The sequence below is a fragment of the Neovison vison genome, chromosome 13 (genome assembly GCF_020171115.1).
Source record: "Neovison vison isolate M4711 chromosome 13, ASM_NN_V1, whole genome shotgun sequence".
NCBI classification, from domain to species: Eukaryota; Metazoa; Chordata; class Mammalia; order Carnivora; family Mustelidae; genus Neogale; species Neogale vison.
In genome coordinates this window covers 116,951,027-116,971,135 of record NC_058103.1, presented here as the reverse complement: position 1 = coordinate 116,971,135, position 20,109 = coordinate 116,951,027, and the positions used below count along the sequence as shown (strand labels likewise).

The following is a 20,109-nucleotide window of genomic DNA, read 5'->3' as shown; positions in this document are numbered from 1 at the left end:
CCACCAGTGCCTGTCTCTGTGAATGAAATGAGCCTCCCCCAATCTTTACAGCCTCTACACTGACCACCGACCCTGGACAACCTGAGTGAGGGGAGAACATGCCAAGGCTGGTCCTCATTCTCCATCTGTGGCCCCCAAGGTAGGGTGGGGAAGGTCTCCACCTCTGTATCCTCAGGCACAAGGCTGGGCATGCGCTGGGAGGTGGCGGTGCTCTTATATCTGGGGTGAACCGTGAGAACTGCCAGCAGCTCAGAATCTTCCCCTCCCTCTCTATGGGCAGCACCTTCTGAGGCATGAGACATTTATCTTGCCTTCAACTGGGGCGCCCTGCTTCTATCTGGCTGGGCCTGGCTGCCTTGCCCATCCTTGGCTCCAGCCCTCCTTGTGCTGTTGGCTTGAGCAACAGGGCAGGGGAGGCAGCTAGGCCCCACACACAGGACCCTGTGGACGGGGTCCCAAGTTCAGGACGGCCCCGGGGCCCAGCCCGGGCCACAACAGGACGGTGGGGGAGGTTTGGTGGTGAGGGCTCCCCCACGGCAGACACAGGACACTCGCTCGTGCAGCTGACACAAAGCGGCGGCTACATCTCCCGGCCGTGCTCCCCACGCCCCCCCTCCACTCCCAGGGCAAGCACAGCCCCACTCACAGACAGGGGGATGGACAAGATGGCACAGGGACAGGGGGCTGGGCGGGACAGGCAGGCTCGGCGGAGGAAGCGCCGAGGCTGGGCAGCAGTGTCCTCATGGAGTGGTTTATTACGGTTCCATCTCACAAGGCAGGTGGGTGGGCGGCAGCGGCACACGAATGAACTCCAAGCCCCTGACAGACGTCTGCCTCGGGCGCATGCAAACAGTGCGACATGGTCAAGCGCAAACACGGGGCGACCGAGGCGACACGGGACACAGAACACGGAATGGGGAACAAGGCTGGGGTGATGGGTCCCTAGAGAGGGGCCTGGTCTCCCCAATCCCTGGGAAGGACAGGAAAAATAAGATTCGTACTTCTTGTAAAATGCCCATTTGCTGGGTACTTTCTTTCTCCTTATCTTGAAAAATAATAAAAAATAAACACACGGGAAAAAAATCTCAAAAAAGGAAAGGAATAAAACTCTAAGAAGGCGAGAGATGGGAGGCCAGGAGAAGCCTGACCATGGCAGAAGGCATCTGCCTCACGCTCCCCAGCCTCCTCCCTTCTTGGCCCTTTGGTGGGGCTCCCAAAGCCCCTTGCGTGGGTCCATGAGAAAAGATGCCAGGCCTAGGCGGGGTCTCTGGGGGGCCAGAGGGGGCGCAGGCTGGGGCAGAGGAAAGAGGCCCACTGGCCTGCTGGGCTCAGTTCAGGCTTGGGCCCAGCAAGTGGGGGCACCAGGTCCACAATCTCTCCAGGTTCAGTCCCTGCAGGCCCCCGACCTGGGTCAGGGGGTGCGGGGCGTGAGGGGGCCAGAGGTCACAGGTGCAGCTCGTGGGTTTTGATGTGCTCGAGCTGCTCCCGCAGCTGCAGGAAGGAAGGCCGCGTGGCGGCATCCAGATGCCAGCAGTTCTTCATGACCTCGTAGACTGCAGGCGGGCAGCCGTCGGGGGCGTCCATCTTGTAGCCCTTCTCCACCCGAGGGACAACATCCTTCAGGGGCTGCGGGCAGGCAGGTGGGGTCAGTCTGTGCAGGGCGTGACTCCCCAGTGGACCCCGACTCAGCTTCAGGGATCCCCTTCAGACCCAGGCCTCAGAGCCAGGCCCAGGAGACTCCTGGAAAGTCCTGAGGGCTGCTCTGTGGCTAAGAATGGAAGGCAGGGCCCAGAAAGGCTGCCTCTCTGGCCCACCCCTTCCTCCTTGCTCCAAAAGCCTCCCCGTCAGCCCCAGCCATGCCCCGGCCCTGGCCATGACCCAGCCCCAGTACTCGACTTACAATTCTTGGATAAGGCACTCGCCCAAAGGAGTAGATTTCCCAGAGAAGGATTCCGAAACTCCACACGTCAGACTTGGTGGAGAATTTCTGCCACACGGGTGGGAGGAGCAGTGTCAAATCCTGGGAGTTTGGGAGGTGGTGGGGGTGGGGGGGTGGGGAACCCAGGACCCCTACCTCCCACTCCTCAGGCTCTGGGGACAGGCCCGTTTCACCTTCTCTCTGAGGGCCTCCGGGGCTGTCCACTTGACTGGCAGCTTGCCTGTGTCCTGCGTGCTGGAGGCCTCCTTGGTGAGGCCGAAGTCGCTGACCTTGGCCACGTTGTCCTCCGACACCAGCACGTTGCGGGCAGCCAGATCCCGGTGCACGAAGTTGTTGCCCTCCAGGTACTCCATGGCCTCACAGACATCTCTGGGAGAGAGCCGGACACGTGTCCCCTCAGACAGGGCCCCCGCAGCAGGCCAGGGTCCCCCCCAGTGGGTGCTGCGTCACTCACAGTGAGAACTTGAGGAGACAGTCTCCGCCCAGCACCGACCGACCCCTCGACCGCAGGTAGTCCACCAGGCTCCCCTGGGGCAGGACAGACAGACCAAGCAGCCCCCCAGGTCAGACTGGCCCCCCAGCCCTCTGGAATCATGGGCAGGGCTGGGTGAACACATGAGGGCGATACGAGGAGGGGGAGGAGCAGAGATGCCGGGACTCAGTGCTGAATGGGTACCAGGTTCTGTGAGCCGGCTACCACACTCAGCTGTTTTCATGCATTCGCCCTTAAATCTCATAAATCTCTCAGAGGAACTCTGATACTATCTCCATTTCACAGATGAGGAACTGAGGCTTGGCAAGCTACCCAACTTGTCACATGGAATAAATGACAAGTCAGGACAAAAGCTGACTTCAGAGAGAGAGGGGCCTGAGGGAGCAGGGGCCCAAGGACAGTGAGGGGTTTGGGACAGCTGGAAGGCCCAGGTGCTCAGCTCTAGAATGGGGGCGGGCCCTCCGGGCAGGTGCACACCTTAGCCATGTACTCAGTGACGATGTAGAGACCGCCTTTCTCCTCCAGGATCACGCCCAGAAGCTGTACCAGGTTGCTATGCCGAAGTTGCCTGGGGCAGGAGGCAGGTGGTCAGAGCCTGCTGAGCCTCCCCATCTCCTCCCTGTCCCGGGGTGACCTCCGCACCCACCCTTGGCCCCGGCTCACGTCATGACAGAGGCTTCAGCCAGGAAGGCCTGGGCAGTGGCATCATTTTTAATGCACTTGACAGCGACTTTGTTCCCTCGGTAATCACCTAGCATCACATCTGGGGAAGGAGGGCTGGAGCTTGTTCCCAGAACTCTCCACAGGCCCTTGCCCCCAACCCCCACGCTGCCACCCCCTCCCGCTCACCTCCAAACTCCCCCTTCCCAATGGTCTGCAGCAGCTTCAGATCCTTCATGTTCAGTGCCCAGCCGCCTGGCGGGGGGAGGGGGTGTCAGTGAGGGGTGAAGCCAGAGCTGGGCTCACAGCGGTCACAGCCTGGACCGTGTGTGTGGCGCTCCCTGGAGGTCTCCAGAGCCTCCGGGATGGGGGCAGTGCCAGGAAGCCTGGGTGAGAGGAGGCGGGGAGTCAAGTGAGGACTGGGGGCGGGGATGGCACTCACTGCGGAAGAACTCATCCTGGGCTGCCACGGTGCCCTCCATGACCTTTGGCTTGATGAGCCGCGTACAGAGTCCATCTGCGTCTGAGGTGTAGTGCTGCGAGGGCAGGGCAGGCACTGAGGGCCAGCCATGAGGGCCACCAGCCACTCCCATGCACTGCCCATCTCTAACCGCCAGAGGGCGGTGGAGGCCGAGCCCACCCAGCCTGGAGTCGCTTTGCGTTGGGAGGAGGGCTTCTCACTTCCAGCCAGGGGAAGGATTAGGGAAGCCCCAGACTCAGATTGGTGACCCACTTCCCAGTCACATTCAGATGCTGCACAGACACCGGGCTGTTGCTACTACTCCGGGCCTTGGGCCTCATCAGCATCCTGAGGCAGAAGGCAAGCCCTAGCTCAGTATAGATGTGCCCGGGACCCTCCCCAGCAGCAGGAGGCATCTGGGGGGCCACTGGGGCTTCTGGAAGCCAGATATGACCTCAACAGGGCTGGCAGCACTGGCCTTGGGAGATGCAGGACCACGTGGGCAGATCAGTACGGGTGCAGGAGCCCAGGGCCATCGGGGTGCAACTCGGGAGGACAGGCATGGAGTTCTGTAGGCCTGGAAGGAAGCCTAGCCCTGGGATTGGCCAGTCTCAGCTTCTAGTCCTGGCACCGCTGATTTATAGCTGTGTGACCTGAGGCAGATCCTTGCACTGCTTTGAACCTGTCTCCTAGGCCGTGACATGGAGACGGTGCCGGTCTCCCTATGGCAGCACTGTGGGCGGTCAGAGGGCAATCCTGGCACGGAGCAGGAGCTTTGTCAAGGCAGAGGACACACAGGTTCCCAGGGGCCAGGAGAGGTGGGACGGAACCGGAAGGCTGGCCCGGCTCACCTCGACCAGCTGCATGAGGTTCTCGAAGTACACCTCCTCGTCGATGCTGAGCTTGCTGGCATGGTACATGATGCGGTAGTGCTCCACCTTGCCGTCACAGCTCACGCACAGCGTGTAGTCCCCGGGGTAGTTGGTGCTCTCCCGCACCAGGAACAGGCCCGTCTCCGGCGGGCACAGAAGCCGCTCTGCCTGCTCCCGTGTGATCTTGCCGTGGAACCAGCTGGGGGGAGGCCAGATCATGGCTCACGGCGGCTCGAGGTCACCAGCCCCCACATGCGTCCTCCAGGCTCCACTCTCCGAGGTGCTCCCTCTGCCCGGCCCCTCACCACAGCCCCCACCGGCTCAGCCAGGCATAGGAGGCTCTCATCTCCTGCTTCCCACACTTCCTCCTCTGGTCCTCCCAGGCCCACCCCCTACCTTTGAGGTCAAGCACCCATGCCCTTCCCCTTATCTCGAAAGTCTTCACACATTCCCACTCCTACTCAGGCCTCTCTGTTTCCCTGACTCCTCTAGGGGGAACCAGGGCTTCCCTTATTCCTCCCTCCCCACACCGCAGACCCCGACTGCTCCTGGGCAGTACTCACGGCATGAGGCTGAGCTTGGTGCCAGCCTTCACGCCCTCCCGCTTCTGGACATAGTTGGCTGGGATGATGCCCTCACGGCCCACCTTGTTCTTGGCTTTGTACCAGTTTGGGTCCTGGGGAGAGGGAGCCCAGACACTCTCAGGCCCACCGTCACCTGCAGGGGAGACCAGACCCAGCAGGAACGCCTGGAGGCCAGACAAGGTGTGGCCATGTGAGGCCCCCCATTACCTTGGTGACTGCCACAATGGTGAGCACGTCTCCTTTGCAGAAGGGAAGGTCCTGCTCAGCAGTGCCATGGAAGTTGTACTTGGCAATGCACTCTGTACCGGAAGGCCAGGCGGCCTGCAGGACAGGACAGGTGGGCAGGTGGAGGCAGCCCGGAAGCTATCTCCACCCACCTGCCCACCCATGCTCAAGGTTAGAGTCTCTTGGCCTGCCTTTGGGAGCCAAGGAGAGGCACTCCCCATCCCTACCCCCAAGAACTCTGGGTGCCTTCCAGCTGATATTCCCCCACCACCCCCAGATCTTTACTCCCATCTTGAGAGCCCTGGGTCTAATAGCGCCCCCTGAATTCTCCTTTGTTGAAAGCCAGGGTTGGGCGAAGGGGAGCAGATTGAAGCAAGCCCTCATTCTCTCTCTTCCACTCAGCACCCCTCCAGAGGTGGGGGGACACTCAACTGCCCTAGACCCCTACCCCTGTGGTACCTGGATTGCTGACATCTTCTCAGAAGATCTGGCTTCCCCGTGTCACAGGAAGGCCACCCTGCCACTTGGTACCATGAGAGCTGCAGGGAGAAGGGGAAGACCAGGGAGGGGGTGAGAAGCTGGCCCCACCCAATCACTGGGCTTCCATTCCTTCCCCACAGAGATGTGAACAAGCACCAAAGACCTCCAGAGCTGGGACTTGGGCAAGGGCCATCCATCCTCTCTTCTAGCCTCAGCAGCCTGAGAGCACTGGATAGGGAGAGGCAGGAGCATGAAGGCTACAGCGTGCCAGGGACAGAGGGGTCCCCAACCCTAGGCCCATGGAGGCTTCCAGCCCGACCGACTGGCCAACAGAGGCAAAGGAAGCTCTGGGGGGGGAGCAGCACCAGTGCCACCTGACCCCTCTCTCAGCCCTAGGTCCGGATGTGAGCTGTGTGGTCTGCGGGGGAAGGGAGCTCGAGGCAGCTCTGTGAAGCTGGGGAAGGTGCAATGTGACTTGGGAAAATCACTTGTTCTCTGTGAGCCTCTGAGTTCTGCTGCCTGTAAAAACGTGCCTGGGAAATATGTCTGAAGTCGAAGGTATGCCGACCTCACAGCCCAGTCACCCCACTGCTAGGTACACACCCAAGCGGACACAGGGCAGGTGTCCACTGCCATGGGCATGAGAGCACGCGCGCAGCATGATCTGTCGCCAGCCTCGCACTGGGGGCGGCCCAGACGCCCATTGGGGGTCAGCTGCCAAACCGTGCAGCTTCACAGAGCGGTACTCTGCTCAGCGGCAAACACCAACACTCTGAGTAACGAAACCACGATGACGAATTTCCCGAGTGGTATTAACTAAGAAGCCGGTCAGAAGAACACAGGCAATGAAATCCCATTTATACTGCATAAAGTTCAAAATCTGGCCAAGTCCACGGTGTGGGATGGCAACTGCCCTCGGGAAGGCTAGTGTCACCGGAAGAGGGGTGAGTTTCCCTTGTGGTATCTCACTGAGCTGCATCCTTATGATGGGGGCACTTTGGGGACTGTAGGTTTACTCCAGTAAAGTGGAGCCCCTCCAAGAAGCCTCCAGCCCAGCCACACTCCAAGAGCAGCAGCCACACTGTCCCGCATGCACATACTCTGTGGCCCTAGCCTGGTGCCCCTCCAGCACCGCCATCTTCCTCTAGCCCCGAGCCTGAGCTCCTGTCTCAGGAAGCAGCGGGCCTGGGGCTCCTGCTCTCTGCTGCCAGACAGGAGACTGAGGCGGCTGAGGCTCAGATAGGCTGCCGATTCCTCCACGGTTGCAGTATGTCAGGAGGAAACCTCCAAGAGTCCCGTTCCCAGGCACATCGGACAGGATGGACAAGGTCTAGGGCCAGGCTGCAATGCCGCCTCCCCCAGGCCAGGTAGGGGGAAGCAACGCTTGAGCGCATGTGCCCCGGCGTGTGAGGTGAACAAGGACTGCAGGGCTTTGGCGGGCTTCTTGGAGGAGGGAGCCCCAGAGCTGAGCCCTGAAGAATGGAGAGCTTAAGGACAGGAGGCAAGCAGGAAAGGTGGCCCCGGGCTGGGGTGACAGCAGAGCAAGGGGTCAGGTAGACAGGGACCACTGAGAGAAAAGGGCCCATATGTGAGCCCACGGGAGGGATTGGCAAGCACACCCCGACCATCCAGGCATACTGGCAGTCTGCTAGCGGAGCTAGTGTGGTGGTGGTGGTGGGTGGCCTGCCTGGCATTAACCCTGCAGGTCAGCAGGGGCTTCAAACGCCTAAGTGAGGAATCACATTCTGCTCCCAGGGCCTTGGCAGAGAAGCATGTGGCTGAGGAGAGCAGAGGCTGGGGAGAACCAGCACCCCTTCCAGGCCTTGCTCCTGCTTCTGGTCAGGCAGACCTGGCTCTGTTGAGTTTGCAACTCGGAAGAATGACTCAACCCTTCTGAGCCTCAGATCCCTCACCCTGACAGGCAGGGAGGGACAGGCCCCACACGCAGGCTGTGGACAGAGCAGAACAAGACCCCTGGACTGAGAAGGTCTGGCGCAGGGCTTGACATAACCCCCGCCCCCAGCAGACAAAAGGCGACCCTTCCTCCCAGGATACACAGTGCTTTTTGTCCCCAGAGGCCAGCCCATGGATCTCTGCACAGGGAGACTCGGGCCCAACAAGACTGAGCAGATATGCCTCCCCACCCCCCCCAACCCCAAACACACATTCACATGACTGAGTTGGAGACAGGAACCACCCGCTGGGCTCTTGTGGTCCACAAACTGTGGTGAGCTGTGAGCTCTTCTTACCCCCATTTTATAGAAGTAGAAACTGAGGCTCACAAGGTTGAACAGCTTGGGTAAAGTCCTATAGCTAGTTAGGGGTGGACAGCCCAGAACCCAAATGAGGGTTCCCGAATGAGGGCTGGTTGGGTCCCTGATCTTCAGGCCCTTCTGAACAGGGGCTCTGCTAGCTTTCCACATCCCCATGTCTCCCCCACTCCCCCATCCCCAGACTCACCACCACTGCACCACCAGGGAGGGCAGGGCACCGTTAGTCACCCTCCTGGCTGTCAGTTTGCAAACACTCCCTTCCCAGCCTGCAGCTGCAGCGGCCGCCTCCCCACTGACTTGATGATAATAATACAAATAATAATAGGCCCTGTTTTCTGAGCACTTATTCTGTGCAAGGCCCGGTCCCTAGCACGCTACAGCTCATCAAATCCTTTAAGACGGAGGCTACTCTTACCTCATTTTACCGACAGGGACCCTGAGCAAGGTCAAGGAGGCAAGGTGGCCATGCCTGAGGTTTATACCTTAAGCAAGCGCCCTGCCCTGCTCAGGTGTCAGATGCCCCAAGGCCCCCTGCACCACACCCCAGGAGCTGCTGTGGGCCTGGGAGAGCACAGGGGAGGAGAGAAGCAGGGCCCAGAGGAGGGACAAGGCCGGCTGCAGTGGTGGTAGGGGGGTTTCTCAGGGGGCTGCAACCACAGATTTGGAAAGCAGGGGAAGGAGCTGGTCCTTCCCCTTTTTTCTGCTGGCTAAAACTTTAGGACCTGATTTCTCATCTGTACAATGTGTTGGTGAAAACCCTGCAGCAACCAGGGCCGCCTCAGGAGACTGGAGTGGGCATCACCCGCACCAGGAGCGAGACCTGCCTTTGCACGAAAATGCCGAGTGCAAGCCGTGGGCTCTGACAGCTCTTCCCTGGTGAAGTCCCGAGCCCGAGCCGAAGCCCAAGCCCCGGGGCGGCTTAGCAGTCTCCCTCCCGAGGCAGGGGGCCAAGCCCCTCCGGGTCAGAGAGAAGAGCCAGAATGGCTGAGAGGGGCTGCAGCAAACCTAGGCCTCTAAGCCTGCCTGGGCCTGGCACACAAGGGTTCTGTGTGCCTTTCAGGCCACTTTGGGGAGGCAGTACAGGAACACTGTTCTGGGACTGGGGGACTCTCAGTCCTGTTTCTGGCCTTGCCACCAATTTCCTGTGTGTATATGACCTTGGGAAAGTCACTTGACTCTTCTGGGACTTGCTGGCTGGCTCTCCAACACCTCAGCCAGACCTGTGTCCTGCCTGCTATTCCTACCTCCCTGCCTGGCCATCCCTCTCCACTCGCTCCCTCTTCTCTGCCCCAAGGAACTTCCTTCCTCCTCTCAACCTCCAGGGCGCACCTGAGGAATTGCTTCTGTTTCACGTATGCCTACAAAATCCTTCTCTGTGGCAGCAAGAGACTGGGAGATGATCTTTATGTCCATCAGTGAGGGACCAAGTGAAAAGACAGCCAGCTATTCCTAAGAGGGAATGACAGTTCCCGTGGTGACGGGGCCTGAACAGACCTTTAGGGGCTGAGAGCACAGTGCACCAGACGGCGAAGCAAGTGGAAACGGCAAAAAGCCAGTTTAAGTCGCTTAAGAAAAAGCTTCTGGGGGGAACGAGACAGGGACACTCAAGATTCCTCGGAAAGCAGCAGCCCCTGCACTACAGGCAGACCTGGCAGATACACTGTTAACTGTGCAACCGGATTAAGCATCACCCATGATTAAAGAAATGACGCCGAGTGCCTCCTGCTAGGATTTCGGGGTAGGATTCCTGCAGAGCCCGTCAACCTGACTAAAACCAGGAAGATGCCATCAGGCACAGACTCAACAACTGGCCGGGACTTTCCAAGTTAGTGTCTTGAGAGACAAAACAAAGGGGACACCTGGGTGGTTCAGTGAGTTAAGCATCTATCTGCCTTCAGCTCAGGTCATGATGGCAGGGTCCTGGGATCGAGTCCCACATCGGGCTCCCTGTTCAGCGGGGAGCCCGTTTCCCCGTTTCTCCCTCTCTCTCCACCTGCTGCTCCCCCTGCTTATGCTCTGTCTCTGACAAATGAAAAATAAAATCTTTAAAGAAAAGACAAAACAAATGAACAGGGGCTGGAGAATGTTCTTGATGAAACAGGACACAGGACACAACAACACAATGGAATTTACTGGAGGTGAGCAGGTGTTGCCCAAGCCCACTGAGGTAACTGTTTAGCAACACACATACATCAGGTCCCCTTGCTGTAAATCTTAAACTCACACAATACTGTACGTCAGTTACAGCTCCATAAAGCTGGAAAAAAGGGAGAAGGCAACAGGACAACGAGATTCAATGAGTGATCCTGAATTGGATTCTGGCTCAGAGGGAGAAAAATAGTAGCTATAAAAATCAGTGGATGACAGTTGGAAAAATGGAAATGTTAGGTAATATTAGGGAATTTTAACAGCAATTTTCTTAAGCGTGATCACAGTGCTCCGATTATGTAAGCAGTGCATGCTAAAGGACTTGGAAATGAAAGATAGATGGCTGTAACTGACACTCAAACGAACCAGTGCCAAGCCCCATGTATACACATGTACGTATATAAAAGAGGTAAACCAAATGCGGCCAAATGTTAAGATCGTGTGAATATGCGTAAAGGACGTGTGGGTACTCCTTATATGACTATTTCAGCTTTTTTATGATAATTGTCATTATTTTTAAAGATTTTATTTCTTTATTTCAGAGACCATGTGAGAGGGCACATACAAGTGCGGGGACAGGGAGAGGGACAGGCAGATTACCCATGGAACACAGAGCCGAAAGAGGGGCTTGATCTCATAGCCGCGAGTGGAAATCAAGAGTCCGCCGCTCAACCAACTGTGCCACTCAGGTGCCCCTATTATTATTAATCTTTTAGGTAATCTCTACACCCGACGTGGCTCAAGCTCATGACCCCAAGATCAAGAGTCGCGGGCTCCACCCACAGTGCTGGCCAGGCGCCCTAGTTTGGCTTTTTAGTAGGTTTAAATACTACGAATACGAGGCTGTGAAAAAAGACATGGTGCAGGGGACATACAAATCATCCCTAAACACAAATACACACAGATTATCCTTGAAAGCCAGGAAATTGGCAACATGAGTTGTCTCTGGGCTGGGAAGTGGGGGGAGTCAAGTTTAAGGGAAAATTACTTTTCACTGTGTATTTGCTATTTTGTCCTTTTTGACTTTTTTTTCTCTTTTTTCGAAAACCGCATGTATCTATTACTAACCTCTCCCTAAAAATAAGATTGAAAATAAACCACTTTTTGAACCCCACCCCCCTGCCAAGAACCTTCCTTGGTTCCCCAGCTGTGCTCGCAGCTCCAGGCCTCCACAGCCTCTCACACATCCCTGAAGCTCTGGTGAGAACCTCACTGATCCTGGCCTGGGAGCTCTGCGGGGGGAAGGCTGGGAGCTGACTCATGTCCCCAGCATGGGCTGAGCCCAGAGTGGCTGCTCAGTAAATGAGTACCGAATGAATGAATGAACCAACAAAGGAAAGGAGGAAGCTAGGCCATGCCACACCAAGGTCCCCTAACTGCTGGGACTATATTTAACCCCAAAGGGACAGCAGCTGTCGGCACACCCGCCAAGGACCAGGGGACGGGGGCTTTGGAACTCTGTGAAGTCAGCGCTTCACTCTGACTTCCTGCCCCAAACTCTGCTCCCAGCAGCCCTTGTGCTGGGGTCCCGGGAACAGGCTGGGCTTTGTGCCCAAGCACTGAGGTCAGTGGCTGCAGCCTCAGGCAGGCCTTTCTTGGTAGCCCGGGCTGGCAGGGAGGGGGTTAGAGAGGAGTACTGGGAGCCCAGAAACTCCCAGGATGCTCTTGCCCGGCCCCGGGGGCAGCCATGGACCACCACGGCCTAGTATGCGCCAGAGGCTGGGGCAGGTCAAGGGTCTCCTGCCCTGCCCCTTTCACCAAAACTCCACTGCCCAGTGGGGCGTGGGAGCCTTCAGTAACTGTTTACACCCAGCTAAAAATACCCACTGAAAAGGGAAGTACACAAGAGACCTGGGGGGAACTCAGGCCGTGGCCCCCAGAGACTTTGGTTCTGCCACAGGACCCAGCTGGAGAGTCTGGGGGCGGGGGCAGCTGCCAGAGCAACAAGCAGGTTCCCTCTACCTTCTCATTCTTCGAGCCAGGGTTCCTGGAGCCTCACTGGTAGAGCCCCTGCTAGGTGAGCCAGGATGGAAAGGAGGAAAGGACCCATGAGACTCCAGCTCTAGGAACCCCACTCATCTGTCTCCCCTGTGGGCCCAGCCTAAGGCCACCACCAAAATGTTGCCCTGCTTCTGTCCTCCTGGCTACCAGACAGTCAGTCATGGCCAGGGGTACTTGGAGTCCCCACAGACAGAAGAGACAGGGGCAACCTGGGAAAGCTTCCGGGAAGAAGGGGAGGGGAGCTGGAACTGGGAGGATTTCAGTGGAAGCAATTGCAGGGGGGAGGGTGTGGAGCAGGTGCTAGACTAGGCCAGGATTAAGCTACCAAAACTGTGGTATGGAAGAGTTAATGACGGCAGAAGGCAGCTCACGGTGGGGGTGCACCAAGGTTCTGACCAGCCCGGAAGTTCTGACAGGTCACAGAACAGATAACAAGCAAAACTGAGCTTCCAGATTCAGGCACGCCCCTCAGATAGGGCAGCGGAGCACCTGAGGAGGGCGGGGCTCCCAGCAGTTGGGCTGGTTTGGCAGCTGTAAGATCAGCCCCACCTCTGGTTCTGCAAAGGACACTCAGGCTAAGGGCACCATGAGGCCCAGGCCACACACCACGCCGTGAGGCTGTGGGGCTGGAGGGGCCCGCTGACCCAGGAAGGTGGCCCAGAGCGCTCAGCATACCCACTGCACATGTGTCTCAGGGTCAGGCACTGCAGTCTGGCCCGCAAGACCCTCCGAGACGCCCAAATGTCCCTGGGGGTAAGGAAAGGGCTGGAAGGATGGCCCTGCTTTGGCTCCTGGGTGTGCTGCTTGCCCTCCCTCCCTACTCACCTAGGCCTCCCTCAGTCTTCAGGACCCCTGCCCTAAGGGTAGGGGTGACTTAATGGCTAAAAAATGTTTGAAATGAAATTATAGCAACTCACGGCCTTTTTCCTGCCCCCAGTGACTCCTGGGACCGGAAATCCCCTCTAGTGGTTTGGGAGAGATGGGGGCTGGCGTGAGAGAAGGCTAATGGGAAGCCGCCTCCCCCGGGCACCGCTGCGGTGTGAGGCTGACACTTCTGGCCCAGAAAGGTTTCTAATTACCGCACAGGAGCCTAATTACCTACATGCACTGGGCAGCAGGGACTCGGGCCTTCCCCAGGGCCCTCACACAGGCCTCTGTCCCCCTGTCCCCCAGCACAGGCTGCAGGCTTTGCATGGCCATTTGCCTACATTTACATACAGCCTCTCAGTGCTGACTCCCAACAGCCACTTAATCATGAGTGTCCTTGTGCTTTATCCTGAAGTCTCCCATGCACATTACTGGTGGGGGGCTGAGGCCCAGAGGCTCAGGAACTGCCTAGAACTTTGGCCCCCAGATTCTTGGTCTGTCTCAGGACTGTGACCCACAAAACACATAGCTCAAAAGATAAAACTATGGGGGCCCAACACAAAGGACTTATAGTCTTGTTACACACCTGATGGAGAAGGAGATTATCAACACCCTCCCCTGGTAGGATGGTGATGAAAATGAAATGAAATGGGCACAAGACCAGGGAATGAAAGCACGGGGATGACGGCCCAATGGCCCAACCCTGTGTTATTTACTTAATCCTCAAAAATCCCTGTGAGGTTTTACTGTTGATCGTTGTTTGACTCAGGAGGAACCAGGCTGACAGGCTGTCCAGTTTCCAAGGGGGCAGAGTAGAGATTTGAACTCCGATCTGTCTGAACTTGGTCAAGAGAAAAACCCCAGCCTTTCCTTGGGCAGGACAAATGACCCTCTGAAAATGGGCAGCTAGGGGAGAGCAGGTAGCTGAAGAGAGATTTGCCTAGAGCTTGACCCTCCTGCTCTGGGAAGCAGAGGTTACATTCGTGCGCCCACTCCTTAATCGTCTGCCATATTCTGCTTTGCAAGGAGAAACCAAGAGTTTGCCCACGGCCATCTAGCTACTAGTGAAGCCAGCAAGCTAGGGTTCTAGAGAAGGCAGAAACTCCAAGCAAGGAGCTCAAAACTTCTTGATTTTCATGGCCTTTCCCCTCCAGGAAGCCCTCCTGGCTGCTCCAGCCTACGCAGACCCCCCAGCTTCTGAGCTCCCCACCAGCCATAACAGGAAGTTGAAGCACAGGCTCCCCCGACTCCTCTCTGAGTCTGGTCTCTGCTGGCAAGCAGGGGAGCTCTCCGGGTTCCTCCTTCCTTCTCCCTTCCGGTCTCCCTACGGCACAGGACGCCACCACAGGTGCCCAGGACCAACACAGAGACCGGGGTGGGGCTGGACAGGCCTGAGAAGCAGCAGCCAGGGCAGGGTGGGCAGGCATCAGATGACACCCAGGTTTTCACCCCTACAAAACTTCCAACTGTGCGGAGAGCAGCATAGGCGGGGGTGGGGGGGTGCCTCTCTTCTGCTTGTTCCTGCAGCTCTGGGCCCTGATCACGGAAGGGGCGGAGATGGGGGGGCAGGGGGACGGAGGGAAGCTGCGGTCAGAGGCCCAGCACCCCCGAGGCGTGCATAGCTGGTGTGTGATGAGAAGCTCCTCTCATCACAGTACCTCAAAACCAGGAAGAGAAACTGAACAGGCAGAAAGGACGAACTGGGCTGCGTGGGGCCCTCGGGTCCCTGGGTGCCTGCCAAGGAGAGCTCTTGGGCAGTGGCTGGACAAAACACTTCCCCCTTCTGGGCCTCAGTCTCCCCAGGGGAAAAATGGGATTCTCTCCCTGGTGTGGCTAGACTGCCCAACTGGTGCCGGATAAAAGAGATGCCCTCTCCCCACTGGTGGAGGAGTCCTGATCCCCCAGCGGGCTTTGGCCTCTCCCGGGAAGCTGGCCTCGCCCTGCTCGCTTCTCCCCTCAGCCACGCAGGGAGCACACTAGCTCTTCCTTTACCAGCTCTTTATTTTTAGGTCTGAATTTGACTTTAATCATTACTTAGCGGATTCTATTTCCAGCCCTTGAATGAAGGGACGCACAGGAGAGGAGGGAGGAAGGCAGTGCTCCCTGCCCGCTGTTGGGGCAGCCTGCTCCTCCACCCATCCTGTCCCCAACCAAGGCGGGGGGACCAAGAAACACCCAAAGGGCTTGCCCCAGCCAGGCCAGCATCTTGGAGGGGACCCCACCCAGTGACCTCATCCCAGCCTAAGCTGTGGGACAGGAGGGTAGTTGTAATGCCCACTTCCCCTGCACCAAGACCAGGGAGGAGGGAGACACTCCACAGGCGAACTCTAGCAGCTAGAATCTGCGATCAGGTGCCTGGGGGATCTCTGCACTGAATGGGCCACTTGGAGGAGGACCTCCTGCCTAGGTTAGTCCTGGATTACCCTAAGGTCACCTGGGGCTATGGTCTCTCAAGCCCAGGAGTGCCAAGGTGAGACTGATTTCCTCCTACTGCCCAAGGCATGGCTCCAGGAGGGCACTCCCAGTTACTCTGGTCTCCGCAGAAGCCCAGCAAGAGGAAGCAGGGGGTGTCACAGCTGTACACACTCAGGTCAGAACCAGGTAGCACCTGGTGAAGAGGAGGCCGCTAACACACAGGACTTCCCCACTGATTTGTGGAGCACCTATGCTCCCTTCCAACTCCCATCTGGGAGGCCAGAAACCCTGCCACCCCACCCCCAACCACCACCAGTTTTCTTCCCTTCCCCGCCCCAGCCCCGCCACTGGGAAAGGGTAGGGAGATGAGGCTGGCATGCCACCCCTGGGTTGGGGCTCAGGATGCCTGGGCTCATTGCCCAAGTAGTGGTTTTCCCAAGCTAAGTAGGCCTCCAGCTCTGCTAGGGAAATCTGGGGTGGCCTAGGAAGTAGCATTAGCTCGCTTGGGGCAGAAGGCAGGCAGGCTCTCAGAGGAGAGGCCTTGTCCAGTCAGCTCTGGAGCCGGAGACCAAAGGCGGACAGGGAGGGTCAGGTCCAAGTCCTGCACCAGCCAGTGCCGTGCTGATGGGGGGCGGAGAAGGCCAAGGAGGTGGGACAGGCACTGGCCGGTGTAGTCCAGTACCTCAAGAACAGAGGGTTTCGAAGGGCTCCATGGACCAAGACCAGTCCTCCCTGGCCCAGGTGTCGTCCCCACACACCGAGGGAGCCCGCAGTGGGTACCCTGTGAACAACGCCAATTTCTCCTTACAAAGTGCTTACCCGAGGCTAGGGATGGTGCTGGGTACCTTCTAGTACCTTGGTTAGTTCGTTCGGACTCCTCATATCGCCTTCTGCCGCATATATGGCCACCCCATGGCAAAGGATCCCCATCTCTGAGGTGACCAGCCTTAACGGTGGCGCTGGGCTCAGGACCACATCGGCTGGGTGCCGAGCTGCCCGCCCTTTGCCATACCCCAGGCTGCTCTGGGGGCCTGTGGTCCCACCAGCTGTAGCACCCACTGCGGTGCAGAACAACGAGCTTATTAGTCAGGGGGCTTGGGGAGGCCTGGAATCCAGTGGCAAAGTTACACCCTGTGTGGCAGCATGAGAAAAGGCCCAGAGACACAGAACTGAAAAGAAAAAAGGTGTCACGGTGCACATATTCAAATGACAACAGCAAGGAAGGAAAAAACATGTCAGGAAAGGACAGGGAGGGAACTCCAAAATGCAAACAGTTGCTCCTCTGATGAAGAAATTGTGATTCTTGTGGTGTTTTCTAAGTTTTCTGTGGTGCTGTGTTGCTACTTTATGCATTAAGAAAGTAATATGTACATAGTTTTCTCCTGAGCTCACATTTGCTTCCCTGGGATCTGACTGCCACCCCCCCCTCCCAGATCCAGCCCTGACCTCTGGGACATCTTCCATGGGACAACCTTTCAGATACGGAACAGTCCCTCAGGCACCTGCAGGGCTCTCCCTACCTTCTCTTTCCTAGACCCTCGGACCAAACACCTCTTTCTTTGGGGACTACATGTCAAGGCTTCAAAATGCCTCAAAAGATAGAGGCCAGAACTGGACCCAGGCTGTTCTGCCCAATGAGGCCAGTTGGCAGTTTGCTCGGGCAGCTGCATCCCACACTGTGAATCCTGGGCCTCAGCCCCCATCTGTACTCGGGGCTGCTCCACAGTGGCTCAGCCTCTTGAGGTCCAGTGCCCCCTGCAGTGGTCCTGGGGACCATCATCTGGTCCTTCCTCACCCCTAAGCCAACACAGAGAGAAGAGCAGCCACTTCCGAGAGGCAGGAAGACACCAAGCTCCCCAGATAAAAAACATCTCTGCAACTGTGCTAATCTGAAGCCAGACCCTTTTCTACAAAGGCCTGGGGACCCAGGGTTCGTCTCCATACAGCTCACAGTCGGTAGGAAAGCCCCCAACCTTCGGGCCTCAGCCCCAGGTCCCAGGCTGGAAAGAAGTTAGGGCTGGGTGTGGGGAGCCTCACAGACCCACCACATCTGGGTCCCCTCCACTACGCATGTCGGGGCAACTGGAAAAAAACTCTACATCAAGGGCAGAGTCTTGAGCAGGACAAAACTACCAGTGGCCCCAAGCAGGCCCAGATACAGTTTAACATCCTCCAGGGAACCTCCTAACCTCCAGGGAGCAAGAGGATACCACCACACTCTCAGCCTCCCTCCTGCTGTCTCTGCCCTCTTCCTGTTAGGGCCCCACCACGAAAGACACTGGAACCACCCAAGTGTGGGGAGCTTGGAAAAGAGCCCCTATGGTGCCCACTCTGGCAACACTCCTGTGCCAAGGCTGTGGAAACGGGGCTCTCACCTTCCCCATCTGGATCCCATTCATGTTCCTAGGCCAGCTGGGCCACATGTGTGGGAGGCCTGGGGCAGGACGGACCACCAGGCTATTTCAGCTGAGCGCCAGGGCCACACCAGACACGGCGCCCCGTCCCACCACATCCCCTGCTGGTGGGACCCACCTTGGACACCCAGGGGAAATCCCATGGGTAGTACCGATGCTGCCTGAGCCCAGACCTTGGCAGAGCTGGGCCCGGAAGCCTTCTTTGGGAAGCACGTGTTCACCCCACAAGGTCCCTTGGATCAAGCTGGGGGCCTGGGTCCTTGGTGGGTATAGGTACCTGCCTGGTTTCCCTCCACCCACGGCAGTCCAGCTTGGCGGAGCAGAGAATGAAAGGACAGACAGCCTGACTCTGCCAGAGACCTGGGGTAGCAACTCCATCCCCTGAGCCTCAGTATACTAGTCCCCAAAATGGGAGGGGAGGTGAACCTCTAGTTATGCTCCAAGGCTCTGGTGGCTGGACACGCCTCTTCCTGACACCTGGCCTGGGCCCTGAGGAGTCTGGGAGAATGAAATGACCAGGCTGCCAGAAGGTGGGGGCATCGTCCTAATGCCCAGTGTTATGTCCACCCACATAGAAGCCCTGCCCAGTTTCCCCACCCAAGGGTCACAGGTCCCTTGGCTTAGGCCTGGTCTTTTGGGAGGCGTAGAGGCTCAACCTCTGGCAAGTTCAAGGGAGGTGGTGGGCCCTGGGCTTCCTAAGAAGAGCCAGCTGGCTCCTCGGTGGGGGAATGACGGAGGGTTCAGAACAAGGCAGGCCAGGGGACCTGCAGGGAGGGCCTGGACAGGCATGGAACAGCAAAGTGTCCATTCTCCAGGGTCCTGACCCACGCTGCCCCCTCCCTCCAGGCTCCACACAGCCCTGACACAGGGGGAGGCAAAGAGCGGACAGACAGACTCGGAGTGGCCTGAGATAAGTCCGTGGGGCTCACAGGGCAGCACCTCCCTGGTGAACTCCCCTCCCAGTCGGGCTGACAGTGACTCCCGGGAGAATTCGAACCGGGAAGGAGGGGAGTCAGGGAGGTGGGGGATGGGAGTGGACGTGACCGCAGCTGCAACGGAAGCAACAGAAGCGGGACGCGCGACCTCCACCCTCACTCCCTCGGGAAGCACTCAGACGCCCACCCCCTCCAGACTCTCCAAGCACTCACCTCTCTCGGGGCACTGCGGTCCGGGCCACCTCGCTGCGGGCAGCATCAGCGGCCTGCGGGACGGTCCATGCGGCCAGGGGGGAGGGGAGGGGCGCAGGGGTCCCCGGGGGGTGCGGTACAAAGAGGTATTGGTGCGAAAAGAGGGGGAGGAGGGACGGCCAGACAGAGGCAGGGGGATGGCCGCGCGGCCCGGGTCGGGGAGGGAAGAAAGGCGGGGGAAGGGGGGCGGGAGGGAGTCGGGGGGAGGAAACAATGTAGCCGGCGCGGCCCCGGCAGAGTTCCGCTTCCGAACGCCGCCACCGAGGTTCGAGTTTGGAACGTCGCGCGGGCTGCCGGGGGCTGCCCCGGACGCTGGATCGGGGGCCGCGGAGGCTCCCCGCGCTCCACGCCCCGGAGGCTCTGGCGACCACGGGCTGGCTGGGGCGGGAGGGACCGCTGGCCGGGGGACGGCCCCGACGGCGGCGCGGGGGGGGGGGCGGTAGCCCCACTCGGACCCCACCCCGGCAGGCCCCCCGGGCAGGGTGCGGGGTGGGGCAGGAGCGGGAGGACGGCTGCGGTGGCGGCGGCGGCGGCGGCCAAGCTCGGCTTGCCCGGGGCTCCGCTGGGAGGAAGCTCACAGGCCTGGCGAGAGGAAGCGCGGCCCGGATCCTCCGCCCGCGGCAGCGCGCCTGCGCGAGGGGGCCTGCCCGGCGCGCGGCGGGGCGTGGGCCGGAGGAGCGGCGCCCCCTGCTGGGAACCGGCGGCACTGCGGGGGGTGTGTCTGCGCCCACGCCCTGCCCCCACCTGCGGGCCCGCGCTGAAGGCTCAGGAAGGTCCCACTCGCGAGGGCCCACCAGGCCGCAGTGGGGCGACCTCAGAGCCTTCTCTGGGCTCCGGTCCCCCGATGCAGAGGCTATTGAGGCATGACCTGGGCCTCTGTCCTCGGATCTGTAGTGAAGAGTAGGCCTCATTCACGGCTACTAGTAAGCATTCATTCACTCATTCAAATGTTTCCTGGCTCTGACAACGTGACAGGTTCTGCTCTGAAGTCTGCTAGGCCACCTCACCTTACTGTCAGGGGGTTCTCAGTAGGATAACTGACAGGCCAACAAACAAGTGCGAAGAAACTGCTGAGAAAGGTGGAGAGGTGG

General features: G+C 58.8%; 1 protein-coding gene across 1 annotated transcript; it reads right to left on the bottom strand.

The window, feature by feature from the left end:
• Window positions 1-730: 730 nt before the first annotated feature.
• Window positions 731-19,558, bottom strand: CSK (C-terminal Src kinase). Its single transcript, XM_044230476.1, has 13 exons — window positions 18,980-19,558; window positions 5,693-5,772; window positions 5,216-5,329; window positions 4,988-5,100; window positions 4,404-4,623; window positions 3,535-3,628; window positions 3,282-3,347; window positions 3,096-3,195; window positions 2,910-3,000; window positions 2,394-2,467; window positions 2,113-2,308; window positions 1,901-1,987; window positions 731-1,626 (listed from the first exon to the last, which is right to left on the bottom strand). Exons 2-13 carry the CDS (start codon window positions 5,705-5,707, stop codon window positions 1,444-1,446), a joined length of 1,353 nt encoding a protein of 450 aa, XP_044086411.1. The 5' UTR covers window positions 5,708-5,772; window positions 18,980-19,558; the 3' UTR covers window positions 731-1,443.
• Between the last annotated feature and the right edge of the window lie 551 nt (window positions 19,559-20,109).